This window comes from Engystomops pustulosus, chromosome 3 (genome assembly GCF_040894005.1).
Source record: "Engystomops pustulosus chromosome 3, aEngPut4.maternal, whole genome shotgun sequence".
Taxonomy (NCBI): Eukaryota; Metazoa; Chordata; class Amphibia; order Anura; family Leptodactylidae; genus Engystomops; species Engystomops pustulosus.
In genome coordinates, this window is record NC_092413.1 from 87,141,389 (window position 1) to 87,156,320 (window position 14,932).

The 14,932-nt window shown below is 40.2% G+C and overlaps 1 protein-coding gene across 2 annotated transcripts in view; it reads right to left on the bottom strand.

Moving 5' to 3' along the window:
* Positions 1-14,932, bottom strand: part of GINM1 (glycosylated integral membrane protein 1) — a 36,188-nt gene that overhangs the window by 20,425 nt on the left and 831 nt on the right. For both annotated transcript variants that reach the window (XM_072141324.1, XM_072141323.1), the window contains exons 2-4: positions 11,025-11,081; positions 9,701-9,797; positions 8,193-8,338 (exon numbers count right to left, since the gene is read on the bottom strand). In XM_072141324.1, coding sequence (XP_071997425.1) covers positions 8,193-8,338; positions 9,701-9,797; positions 11,025-11,081 — 300 coding nt within the window. The remainder of the gene's footprint in view (positions 1-8,192; positions 8,339-9,700; positions 9,798-11,024; positions 11,082-14,932) is intronic.

Genomic DNA, 14,932 nt, shown 5'->3' on the forward strand with positions numbered 1-14,932 from the left:
ATTACAAACATATAAGACCATCAGAGAGCAAGTGTATTCTCAGATTGTTCTGGATAGGAGAGGGTTAAAAACATGAACATTAGTTGATATTATCTCTAATCAAAATTAACCCCTATGGGACTCAGCCTCTTTTGGCCTTTAGGACGCGTTCCCATTTTTCAAATTTGCCCTGTGTCAGTATAAGTTGTTATAGCTTTGGAACGATATAACATATCCAGGGGATTTTGAGATTGTTTTATCGTGAAACATTGTACTTCAAATTAGGATATCTTTTGTGTTTAGTTATGAAAAAACCTAAATTTGGAAAAATTCTTTATTTTCAAAGTTCTAAATTCTCTACTTTTGATGCAGTCATAGCACCCAAATAAATTCATAACTAAATACATACTTTCTGAAATGTCTGCTTTATGTTGGCATGTTTTTTTAAAAAATTCCACATATTTTACTAGAATGTTATGAGGCTCAGAATTTGGGTGCCATTTTTCAAATCTTTGGGAAAATCACCAAAACTAATATTTAGATGGACCTGCTCAACTTTTAATTGACTGTGAGAGGCCTAAATAATAGCTAGAATTGTTAATGACCCCATTATGGAAACTACACCTCAACGTATGAAAAACCACTTTTATGAAATTTGTTAACCCTTTAGGTGTTTTATAGGGGTTAAAATAAAATGGAGGTATGGTCTACAAATTGTAATATTTTTTGACAATACATTCATTTTGGGTGGAACATTAAGCATTTGTAATGGGAGAAATTGGGTATCAAACTTTGTGGAGCCTTTTTTCATTTAATCCGAGTACACCGATACCCTATATGTGGCGGTAACCTGGTAATGGGCACACGGCCGGGCATAGAGGGGAAGGAGGCACCATGCAGATCAGATTTGCTATGTCACATTGTACAGGCTATAATTTTTGTTTTGTTTTTTTGTGGACCTACAGGGGCTTATTTCTTTTCCACATGAGATGCACTTTTCTGGTACATAATTTTGGGGAATCTATAGCTAATTGGTGAGATTTTATTAACTCTTTGTTGGTGGAGGAAATGAAAATCATCGATTTTTAGGAACCTTTTTTTGCGGGTTTTTTTTTTGCCGTTTACCATACCGTAAAAATAGTATATTATTTTTATTCTATGGGTCTCCATGATTACGAAAATACCTCATTTATATAGCTTTTTAAATTTTTTTCCCCATTTTTACTGAATAAAATGTAATTTGGTGAAAATGTTAATTTTAGCATCATCGACTTTCATATGCATAATTTTTTGGCTTACAAATCTGGTTAAGGGCTTATTTTTTGCGAGAAGGATTGTTCTTGTTAGTGGTCATATTTTAGAGTGCGTAACTTTTTAAAATAACTTTTTAGAGCATTTTTTAAAGGGTATTAATTAAAAATCATCTTTTTTTAAGCGTTTTTGAGGTTGTTTTTTTACGGGGTTCATTTTGCAGGTCCAATAACGATTCTGTTTTATTATGCAGATTGTCACGGACGTAGCGATACCAAATATGTGAGGGTTGTGTGTATTTTATTTAATTTTACTGAACAAAACCTAATTTGGAGACAATTTTGTTCATTTTAGCATCACCATCTTTTCATATGCAGAACTTTTTTATTTTTCGGCTGACATATCTGGTTAAGGGCTTATTTTTTGGGAGAAGGATCGTTCTTTTTAGTGGTCTTATACTAGAGTGCATAACTTTATAAAATAACTTTTTAGAGCATTTGAAAGGGTATTAATTAAAAATTATCTTTTTTCGGAACTTTTTTTGCGTCCCCCCCCCTCCCCCGGCAGTAACGATTCTGTTTTATTATACAGATTGTTACGGACGCCAAATATGTGGCGGTTTTTTGTGTGTTTGTGTTTTTTATACTTTATTAAGTGTTATACATACTTGCTCTGATCGCTGGTTCAAGTCCAATACACTGCTCTACAATACTTTTTCATTGTAGAGCAGTGTAAACTGTCTGAGCATGCAGACACCAAGGAAGGGGTCTGACTGCCAAGGAGAACGGGCAGCCCCGGAGCACTCGGCAGACTTCAGGGCTGCCCAGAAGTGGATCGGATCCCCCGGTAAGCGGCACAGGGGATCCGATCCATTGCAGGGATACCCTTACACGCCGCTGCGTCCCGCTGCGCTAAGTATCTAGCCGCAGGGATGTAGTACGACGTCCAGGTGCTCCTCGGGGTTAAGTAACATATAAAGTCAATATTTACAATGATCTGTAAGGTGAAGCAGCTCCTGTGTACAGCATCCTCCAAATTCTCCCTGCAGCCTGATGGCTAAGAATCTGGAGGGGGGTGGTACACTTCAGTGGGCTATATCTCTGTGGCACCTAGAAACACACTTCTTTTCCTACGAAAGAGGAGAATCTATTCTTTCATATAAATCTAAATTTGTATTTCTAGGTGTCAGGAAACCGAAAATATTAACTGTTTATATATAAAATTTGCACCCAAAATTCTCACTTTTAAGAAAATCTACCATTTGATTTGATTTGCATTATGAACAAAACATGCCTTGAGAATGCTTTAGCTACACTGATGCAGAATCATATCTTGGTTTTGCTGAAAAAAACAATTATAAAATTCAGGATAATGAGTCTTTGTTACTCCTTTGCCTGGCTCAGCGCTTTCTCTTCTTACCCTGCTCAGGAAAGTGATGTAATCACCGACAGGCAGAAGTAATCAATCACTGCACCATCCCCCAGCTACTGTGTATAAGTGATCCAGCTCAGGTTGATTAGTCCTGTCTGGAAAGTTCAGGAAGCTCTGTTTAATGTGTTTATGTACTGCAAGAAGCATTCAACCCAGCTTCCCCAAGGTCCTGAATTTCATAATTGTTTTTTCAGCAAAAACCACTCAACTCAGGGATTAAACAAGATATGCTGCTGCATCAGTGTAGCTACAGCATTCTCAAGATATGTTTGGTTCATAATGCATGAAATCAAATGGTAGATTTCCTTTAGATGAGAATATCTCTGCTTCCCCCGGCACCTAGAAACACAATTTGTAGGTGCCACAGAGCCGATGTTGTAGCCCTCTGAATACAATATCCATATCGCCGTTTGAAGTTGGCCAATGTCATGATGTTTATATAGTCCTTTCTGCATGAGGCATGTGCAAATAAGACGTATATAGCCATATGGCAGTAGTAAAGGGGTTAACTACATGAAAAAAAATCAAAAAGGTGGGTGTTTCCAAAATGGCACAAATGAAAATGTCAGCTGGCACCAGAAAAAACAAAATGACACCATACACGCTTCTGTATACCATAGTATAACATAGGAAAATATGCAGGGACTGAGGGAGCAATGCAATGGATGTAGTCTTGGTTTTTCTACTTTCTTTAAATCCTTGTGTTATAAAATTTTATCCTGAACTAGACATATTACAAGCCTTAAAAGTAACTTAAGGGGTATTCCCACGAAGGAACAATCTCACACTTTGATTGTGTTAACATCACTCGGTGATCGTTTTAACCCCTTACTTTACAACGTTGCTGAGTTTTATTGCTGTTTTAGCTTCTATCGCTCCATAGGCTGCTCAGTGCAAAATCCCAGGGTGTACAATATGGTTAGATTATCAGGGTACAGGTGTATATACACTTTCATCTGGCTTCTGACACTAACTCACTGACACATAGAAAGAGAGATGAGACAGATGAGAGATGCTTGATGCCTATTACACAAAGGCTGACAGACAGAGGCTGATAGACTTTTCCAGTTACACTTTTAGCTCTGCTACATCTCACAGACATGTAATGCCTCCTCCTTCCCCCGGATCACTAAGCTCCTTGTAGTTTGTAGCTCCTCTCTGCTCGCGATGTCCTGGAAGGAAGTGATCAGTGTGAGCTCCATGCCGGGGGCATGGCTACAGGGTCAGAGAAGAAAGACACAGAAACGAATCAGCACACACAAATCCAAGATGGCGGCCACCCGACCCCAAGTCAGAAGTTACAGGGTCGTGTTTAGGGGCATCTTAAATGTACACCAGGACTGATAGAGACAGGTTGGACTTATATCTGTGAAAAATAATGTTATTGTTTTTATGATAAAAAAAATTATACAACTTTCTGTATTCAATTCCTTGTGGTTTTCCTGCTATTGTTCTATGGGAAGCTTCTGCGTCTACATCTAGTGGACAGAAATCTGACCATGGTCACACAGGTGCACAGATAGTTATGTCACAGAGTGTAATCAGATGTGTTTGTTATAACGAGCAGTGCACCTGTGAGACCGTGGTCAAATTTCTGTCCACTGGACGTAGACATAGAAACTTTCTATATGAGGATTTAAACAGAGCTTTATAAAACCATGAGTAATTGATACAGAAAGTATATTGGAAAGTTGTATAACTTTGTATAATAAAAACAATAACATTTATTTGCTGCAATGGGAACACCCCTTTAATCTTTAATGCAAATATTTTTTAATTTCAACCTTGTAATTTACTTATTCAGAGAATATATGTAAATAGGTAAAGTGTAAATTTTTTTTTATACCTACAATAGCTGAAAAATTTTCAAACATTTTTCCACCATACATTTTTTTACCTCATTGCAGTTTTTTGCTTGCAAACCTTTCTGCAAACCTCAGCCCCTCTCCCTTCCCAGCATTCTGGTTACCAACAACAATCTTTATAGGCAACAGGAGATAACAGGATGGTCTCCAGGAGCCTCTTCCCTGTAGTAATAAGAAGCCAAGAGCTGAGGTTCATGTCTGCTCTGCCCTGTCTCCAGTCTTCTCCCCTGCAGCTGCTCGGTTTAATAAAGAAGAATCTAGTATGCTGAGTATCATTCACAAACCTGCTCTGCACACCACCCCTTCTCCCAAGGCTACAGTCAGGTCAATGAGGGAAGGGTGGTCAGCACAAATGTCTGATGTGAAGGATGACTTCCAAGTGTGTACCTCCTCCACTCTCCTGCATGTTAGCAGCTGCATTCTTATCATTCTCTCTACTCCCCATTCTCCATTGTCCTAGGGAGAGGGGAAAGTGATAGTTTCTACAGAACGGCCTGGCTGTCACATAAATCATAGCAGGTAGTGAGCACAGATTCTATCTGAGTAACAGTCCATAGGTGTATAGGTTACTGTAACTGTAATGTATGGATGACAGATATTTATCTGTCAGGTAAGGATCTGTGTTATAGAGCAGTAACACTGAGATTCTGTGTCCGAAATGGCCAGGCTGCTAGTGCATATAAAAGTGATCATATTATGGCAAGTGAGAAGAGCTGCTCTGACCTCTTAGCCGATGTCACAACCATAAAGTGCCCTCCTACTGGAGAGGAGGGCTGATAGTGATACTATGCTGGATCACAGGCTAGGAAGAAGCCAGCAGTATGATAAAGTTGGAATTGTTGTCAAAGTCCCTCTCCAGCTCCACTGTTGGTCAGTGAAGAACAGGACCGATAGCTTATTAAACCCTTCATACGGCTACATATGTCCTATTTGCATCCCCTGTGCAGAAAGGACGTTTATGAACCCCATGACAGTAATCAATTTCAAATGGCTATATCTCCTTTACCCTGCAGGATTAGAGACTGGGATCGGCACCACTAAAGTAAAAAGCATACAATGGCGGCCAAAGCTGTACTAAAAACTACTAAAATTATAAATGAACACAGATGTACGCTATATGACCAAAGATATACAATTTTATCAATAATGCAAAAAGAGCACAGCAAGAACAAACAACAATAAAAACCATTAAAAAGTGTGCAAAGCACACAAATTCAACAGGCAGAGCAACCCAGCATATGATAGTGCTGGTTGCTCTGCACACCACCAGCTCCCCCTACCTGCAGAGAACCCCTTCCTCTGCACAAGTATAAGGCAATGTACGATGATGAATCAGTTGGAAAAAACCTTGCTATGTCCCAAAACCAAGGTGCGGTTTGACGAAGTGTACAAATGTACAAAGTCTTGGGGGAACCCAAACCCAAATGCTCGCCCCCACCAGTGACACCTGTTATCTGTCTTAACCTTTGAATGGCGGTGACACATGCATGCATTTACATCCATTTACTTGGTTCGCACACATAGAAATTTGGGGAAACACTTGTATCACTGGCATTTTATAGCTCTGTAAAGAAAAATAGCGGGTAAATACCCAAAACACAAAAATGTAAAAGGACCTGGGCCACAAAGCGTTTATTCAGGGATTTGTTGTCTTCTGAATAATATCTCCTTTACCCGAACACCTACAAACACACTTTTTGTGTCATTTTAAACAGAAGAATCTCCCCTTTTGTGTATGAATGCTTAACAGAATCATAGATATCCACCCTTAAAGTTGTACATAAAAAATAGATTTTTATGTACAGCTTTCTATCTCCCGTTCTGTTAAACATCCATACACAGTCTACATATCATATTAAAGGGGAAACTCTTTTGTTTAATATGACAACAGAATTGTGTTTCCAGTTGTAAGAGTTTAGAAGATATAAGCATTTGAACTGTGCCACCCTCCAGCCGGTCAGCTGAAGACAGAATGTACAAGAAGCTGCAGGAAATACTTTCCCTTTTCTTTATTGCAGAAGTACATGCACCCTGTGCATCTGTAGCTGAACCTGGGAAATGGTGATGGAATAATGATGTACATATTTATAACATAGTTTGTTAAACGTTATTACCTATTAAAAAAACACTTTAATTGAAAAAAAATGACTTTTCACTTTTGTAGTCAATTATTGACAAATTTTATAAAGAAAAAAAAATATGTAATTAATAAAACTATCCTTTCAAGTTAAAGTCTCACATGTCATGAAAAAAACACAAAGTGAAAATTGTTATATGTAAAGCTTTTCCAGGGAGATCGTCATTTAATGAAGCGCATAGCAGAATGTCAAAAATTGACCTGGACAATAAGGCACCTATGACCATTGGTCACGAAGGGGTTAAACAAACTTCTTAAATAAGGAAGAAAGGCAGAGGAAAAAGAACACAGGAATACATTTGTTTAACCCCCTTGCTGTCAATTATCTTTTTCTATTTTACGTTTTTGGCTCCCTACCTTTAAATCAATAACTTTTTTTATTTATCCATGTTCAGAGCTATATGAGGGCTTTTTTTATATGTAACAAATTGTACTTCCTATTAATGGTATTTTATTTTCTATGCTGTGCACTAGGAAACTGGAAAAATACATTTCAAATGCAACTTGCCATATTAGTTTTTACAGCTTTTACTGTGTGCTCCAAATTACACTGATCTCCTTTACCCTTTGAGTCGGTATTATCACAAGGATACCAAATTTTTGTAGACTGGAATAAATGAAAACCTTTTGTATGGAAAAAAATTCTTCGTTTCGCCATATTCTGATGCAAATAACATTTTCATACTTTGGTATATGACCTGTATAAGGTGTCAGTTTTGGCAGGACGAGCTGACGTTTACATCCTGCTCACAGAGGAGAAGGTCATGTGACAGAGCTCTGTGTATGTAGCAGAGCTGGATCTGTTCAAGACTGTGGCTACAGAGGTCTCCTGCACAAAATAGTGAGGTACAGGCAGTCCCCGGGTTACGTACAAGATAGGGTCCGGAGGTTTGTTCTTAAGTTGAATTTGTATGTAAGTCGAAACTGTATATTTTATCATTGTAGATCCAGACAAAAAAATTTTTGGCCCCAGTGACAATTGGAGTTTAAACATTTTTTGCTGTAATGGAACCAAGGATTATCAATAAAGCTGCATTACAGACACTTTACAGCTGATTATTGCCGTCTGGGACTATAGTAAAGCATTCAGAAAGCTTCACCAGAGGTCAGAGGGGTCCGTCTGTAACTATGGGTTGTATGTAAGTCGGGTGTCCTTAAGTAGGGGACCGCCTGTACAAGATCTCCCCTGTTCCCCATCAGTTTAAGGCAGACTCACATTGGCGTCTTTTTTTCACACCAGTGATCCTTCACTGAAGCCATTTTGGCTCAGGCACACATACAGATTGGTTTTTTCTTCCTGGCTTCAGTGATTTTTCACCAATGCCTTACTGAACCGTTCTTTGCAACAGGCTTTTTCACACCAGTTTTTTTCCAATGGTCAGTGGAAATATAGTTTAAGCCCTGTGCTTTTTTTTGTTCAACAACAAGATTGGTTCAGTGGAACAACAAAGTGTGCTGTCAGATATCCAACTTTTTCGAATCTAAAAATAAAACTGTATTTAAACAGCAAGTTTTAAAGTTGTACTAACCTTATTACCACCAACTCCGATCACCTCCTGCTGAACAACTATACTTGTTCTACTGTAATTAAGAAGGTTGTGTAAAACAAGTAGTCGTACACTGACTAACGCATTGTGTGGTTTTTTCTGTAGCTCACCAGATGAGGTGTAATTTCCTACAACATAAAGAAATGTGCATTCTTAATACAGAAAATGGTAAAAACAGAAGACAACAAATCCCTGAATAAACTCTTTGGGGCCCAGGTCCTTTTACATTTTTGTGTTTTGGGTATTTACCCGCTATTTTTCTTTACAGAGCTATAAAATGCCAGTGATACAAGTGTTTCCCCAAATTTCTATGTGTGCGAACCAAGTAAATGGATGTAAATGCATGCATGTGTCACCGCCATTCAAAGGTTAAGACAGATAACAGGTGTCACTGGTGGGGGCGAGCATTTGGGTTTGGGTTCCCGAATCTGAACTGAAGTTTCATGTTCAGATTCGGCCAAACCCGAATGGGTTTTCATACTTCTGTGTTTGCGGTATAGACTATAAGGGTTACAAATCTTGCTACCAAATTAAATTGAAGAATCTTAGCTTCCAAATTTTTAGTTGCAGGACACAAAGTTGCACATGAAAGATCCCAGTCTATTATTGTCATCTCTATATAAGGGCAGCTCCATGATCACAGACCATGCAGAGTCCTGTGTCATAGGCTAAGCACAAGTGGGGATGAGATTCCTTGCATCATATCCATCTATGATACAAGGAAATATTTCTTCCCCAGTAAACAGTAGTGCCAACACTTTAATTCATCACACTACATACAGCACTGCTGTTTATTGGGGAGGCAGAACCACCTTGCATCATAGATCACTAAATCTACCAACATATTTTTGGTGTCTTATTAAAGATAAAAAATATCATCTTTCAGATCACATCAGGCTTGTGGTTATGCCAATAACAGAACCTGAGATACAAGCAGTTAAAATAGCATTTTTATCAGCAGCTGGCCTGTCTATATGTCCTTAAAGGGGTATTCTCGTCTGGGCATTCACATTCATTAATCTGCCATATATAAACATTTCTTCAATTAGATGTTATTTTAAAAAAATTACCTGTGTGAAGATAATTTCTCATAAATGTAATCATACAGTCTCTTAGAAACAAGACTGTGTCCTTGGATACGGCCACCTCTGCTGGAGGGATTGCACAAAGAAACAAAAGTTTTCTATATATGAAATGTCCAGGAGTTGCTACATGTCGCACAGCTGTCCTGTGGTAATGATTGCTGAAGGAGGTCAGACAGGACTGCATAGCGCATGTCTGGCCACCACTGCCGGAGTGCGAGGTGGTCGTATCAAAGGAAGCCATCTCGTTTCTAAGAAATAACATTACTACAATTATGAAAAATTATCTTCACACAGGAACATTTTTTTTAATAACATTCAATTGAAGAAATGTTTACATATGGCAAATTAATTTAATTAAATGTAAATGTCCAGATTGGAAAACCCCTTTAACTACTGGTAACTTACGTATATCCATTTTGCAGGTAATTCGAGAAACTCCTCTGTTTACAGGAAATCCATTTAGGTGTATTTGTCTTCTTATATAGCTGATATTAGAAGTCACCTGGAAGAAAGGAATCATTACTGCCTAAAAACATTTCATATCATCCATGTTTATGCCATTGTTAAAATAATTATTTTTCTGGAATAATCTAAAAGGCAGTACTAGAGGATAATTCAAGATTAGTGATGAGCGAGTATACTCGTCCGAGCTTGATGCTCGGTCGAGTATTAGCATACTCGGACCGGCTCGTTGCCATGCTCGATAACGAGCATTTAATTTTAAAAAAAAAAGTGAAGAACAGTAAAAAGATACAATTAAAACATTTAATTTAATTGTTTAATTGAAGAAAACAGTGAAAGAACACAGTGCAGAACAGATTGCAGATGTTCGGGAACATCTGCGATCTGTTCCGGAGACACGCGTGCAGAACTGTTTTCTCCGCAATAGTATTTGAAGAACAATATGTGTGAAGAACAACTTGCAGATGTTTGTGAACATCTGCAAGTTGTTCTCTACACATATTGTTCTTCAAATACTATTGCGGAGACCACCATTCTGCACGGGTGTCTCCGGAGCAGATCGCAGATGTCCCGGAGACACGTGTGCAGAACGGTGTTCTCCGCAATAGTATTTGAAGAACAACATGTGTGAAGAACAACTTGCAGATGTTTCCAAACATCTGCAAGTTGGTCTTCACACATATTGTTCTTCAAATACTATTGCGGATAACACCGTTCTGCACGCGTGTCTCCGGAACAGATCGCAGATGTTCCCGAACATCTGCAATCTGTTCTGCACTGTGTTCTTTCACTGTGCTCGTTCAGTTTATAATTTTACTGAAAAATGCTCGGGTCTCCCATTGATTTCAATGGGGCTCGTTACTCGAAACGAGCACTCAAGCATCGGGAAATGTTCGGCTCGAGTAACGAGCACCCGAGCATTTTAGTGCTCGCTCATCTCTATTCAAGATTAATAATCATAAGGCCCAATCATAATCCTCAAGTTTTAACAGGACTGGATCAGCGTGGAGTAAAGAATAAAACGTATAATCCTTATCAACATCTCTAAAATCTGCAAAGTGTTAGGATTCTGGTTGTGCAGAGCCAACAGATGTTAGAATACATTGTACAGCACATTCCCAGAAGTGGTTGTGATAAAGCTACAATTACAAAGCCCCATGTGTTGTTCTGCACATGTGGTATTTAGTATTGTGCATTTTCCTGTATATATGTAAATATATACAGGAAATATATATATATTCCTACAGCTGGCTGCGTAACGGCTTACCTGTTGTGTCACCATTTCTGATCCATGGAAGGCTGTCACATTCAAGGTTACAGTCTCCTAAAGATAAAAGTATTCACATAATCAGTATGTACCATATAGTGGGAAGAGGTATTATATCCACAAACTCTCAGCCCCAGGGTAAATTCAGATTGTCGGAATTGTGCAATAGAAGTCTATGGCTCCCGGTTACGATGTGGTGAGCACACGGTCAGTGGCTGCTCCTCTGCATATGGAGGGAGTAAGGGTGAGGAGCGCTCATCCCTCTCACCTCCTCCTCCTGACTCTGTGCCTGGAATCCAGTCCAGGAAAGCACACGGCCATCTGCATCTAGCCTTAGGAGGAGATTTATCAGAAATGTCTGTGGTCAAACTGTTCTAGTTGCCAATGAAACCAATCAGAACTCAGCTAATTTTATAATCAGTGGTGCAAAATTAAAAATTAAAAGCTTCTGCAACTAGAATAATTCTGCTCTCATACATGTCTGATAAATCTCCCCATTAAAGGACATCTACCATCAGCTTAGTGATGGTAGATGTGTCCTAGTAAGATATAATAAAAAATAACTCTATATCCCGCAGACTTCATCACTCCAGCGCCTCAGATAGCCTAGTACAGTGATGGCGAACCTTTTAGCGGCCGAGTGCCCAAACTGCAACCCAAAACCCTCCTTATTTATCGGGAGGTGCCAACCAAAAATTAAAGCAGTAACTTATTGCTCCCTGTTCAACAACTTTTAATCAAATTGGCCTCCTGAGGACAGCAACACAGTAGAAAGATGGAAAATTTTCATCATTTTAGCTTCTTTCCAGTGTCCCTCCGTACACAGCATCGTGGGGCCACCAGGAGGTCCTAAAATAATTCGACCCTGTCTAATTCTCCCTCTTCCTACAGTCCCAAGTAGCGAAGTAAGTATTAAAATATGACTGAAAGCAGCATATTTTAAGTTGCTTGGAACTGCAGGAAGATTCTTATCTGGTGTGCTGGGGTAATGGCCCGGGTGCCCACAGAAAGGGCTCTGAGTGCCGCCTCTGGCACCCGTGCCATAGGTTCGCCATCACTGGCCTAGTATATAAATGTATGCACCCCCCATAGAGCAAGCGGTAAATTACAACAAAATTCTGTCATAAACAGATTAGAAAATCTGCAATAATTAAATGGTACCTCATCTTAGAAGATACTGTAAACTGAAAGGTTTTTTTGTTTTTATCTCTGGTAATTTTTATCTGTTCTTAGAGGTTACCAACATTATAAACAGGCCAGACTTGGCACAAGCCACCTCTTCTACATGTGCCAGCCTTGATTTGACTAGTATACAGCATGTATATTGTCATAGGCCGGCCAAGTTCAGGAGGACCTAGCACTTGCCTCAGGTTTTGCTGGAGCAGACAGTTGCTGTTGGAACAGTTTTTTTCACCAGCAGTATTTTATACCTAGAACAACGCAAGGAAGCTAAATTCCCAAAAAAGCACAACAATTCAGAAATCTTCTAGGTGGTTGCCTGAAAGTGCAGGGCTGGGTAGGAATATGGTGAAAAGTCATGCAATGCTCCATTGGGTAATAAAGTTTTTTCTACACATTATTTTATGTATTATTTAGGAAAGGTTCTGACTTTCTTCAGGAGTGTCCCAGGCTATTACTATAAAAAGGTAAACAGGGCCTGCAGATGCAGTTGTTAAGCAGGTTTTTAGTCAAACAATATTCAACTTCACTTTTAGCACAAATAAAAGTTGGACAAAAAAATAAGCAACAAAATTAGGAGTTGCATTTACCGTATATACTCGAGTATACGCCGGCCCGAGTAACCTAGTTTTACCACAAAAAACTGGGAAAACCTATTGACTTTAGTAAATCAAGAGTGGGAAATGCATTGGTCACAGCCTCCCAGTATAACCTGTCAGCCCCCTGTAGTATATTGCCTGCCAGCCACCCTGTAGTATATTGCCTGCCAGCCACCCTGTAGGATATATTGCCTGCCAGCCACCCTGTAGGATATATTGCCTGCCAGCCACCCTGTAGGATATATTGCCTGCCAGCCACCCTGTAGTATATATTGCCTGCCAGCCACCCTGTAGTATATATTGCCTGCCAGCCACCCTGTAGTATATATTGCCTGCCAGCCCTCTGTAGTATATATTGCCTGCCAGCCCTCTGTAGTATATATTACCTGCCAGCCCTCTGTAGTATATATTGCTTGCCCGCCCCGTGTAGTATATATTGCCTGCCAGCCCCCTGTAGTATATATTGCCTGCCAGCCCCCTGTAGGGTATAGTTTGCCGGTAAAAAAAAATTTTAAAAAAATTGACTACTCACCATTCCTAAGGCCCGGGCGGCTCCTCTTCATCTTCATGCCGTAGGTCCGCGATAGCTCCGTGGGCAGCGTCTCTTCTGTCTTCACGTGCACTGGCACCAGGTCCGCGACAGCTCTGTTCGCATGGCCAGACCGGCGCACTCTGTGATGTCAACAGTGGCTGACATCACAGTTGTGCACCGGCTGGGCCATGCACACGAAGCTGTCGTGGACCTGCGGCATGAAGATGAAGAGGAGATACCCGGGCCGTCGGAATGGTGAGTAGTCAATTATTTTTGTTGGGGTGTAGAAAACTGAGTCCTTGTTTGATAACTAATCTGCTCATTAGTTTATTGTGGGTACATTAGAGATTATAATCTCGGATTCCAGCTCCCGCCAAATTTTAGCCTTGATAGCCAAACAACCACCCCCCTTCCGCAACCTAACCAAAGGCATAAAAAATCGGATTGTGGCACATCGGTGCCGGCATGCACGCAACGGAAATGGGGGGGGGGGGTTGAGAGTCAGGGAGCGCGTGGCCGACGAAAACCTGACGGATTCGGAGAAACCGCCGCATTTAAAAAAAAAAGTGTCACTGGACACGCGCTTACCTGCACCCAACAACGAATCGTGAACTCCGGCGGACCTCAGCGCAGCAGCGACAGCTAGTGGGCGTCGAAGGAACTGCCTTAGTGAATCGTCAGAAGACCCGTATCCACCGCAGAGAACGCGCCACTGGATCGTGAATGGACCGGGTAAGTAAATCTGCCCCACTGTCTCAACACAGCCCACCTTCTTTTCAGGCTTTGATATATACATATTATGCTGTACATTAGGAATACTGAATAGTTTTTTAGAAATAATACTGGACAGAGACACAGGTTTGCTGGTCATGGGTGGGGGGGGGGGGGAGGATACTGAGAAAGATACAAAGACAAGTAGGTGGAGGCATCCTTTTGATTTCTGTCTGCCCTGTCTAAGTTACATAAAGCAGGAAACACAGGATGAAAAAGTACAGCAGACTGACCTTTTATCATCTTTGTTCCTCCTCAAAAAAACTAAGTAAACTGTCAGGGGAGGTCACTAGAGGCTATTGTTGGTGGATTCCACTATAGGGAATCTATCCTCTGACCCCGCTGAACGTACATTGTGGGCATGCCCTAGTGATGTAACTGTCCATATAAGGAATATTACGTCACTTGGGAAACAACCTGGAATCCTCCCAACATATCTTTACAAAGAAGAGCAAAAATGAGGTATGTGATTGCTACTTCCAATGTTTATGTCTCTGTAGTGATCTAACTGTACATGTAAGGAAAATGACATCACTGAGGGAGCACCCAAGGTCTACGTTCAGTGGGAGCAAGGGATGGATGCTGTACATTCGCCTCCGCTGAATGTATACTGGATTTTTTTTCAGGAAAAAGCTGTGGGAAAATGCTTTTTATCATTCTCTTTTTCCTGGGTTGCAATGTACACTGACCAGACAAACCTGTTTGTATAATATATGGACCACATGCTGCACTTGTCACATAGCTAAGTTGGTGCGTAGTACAGTACAGAAAAATACACTGGCTTCATTAGAAAGTCCCCATGTCTAGAATTTGCCTCACACTCTTCT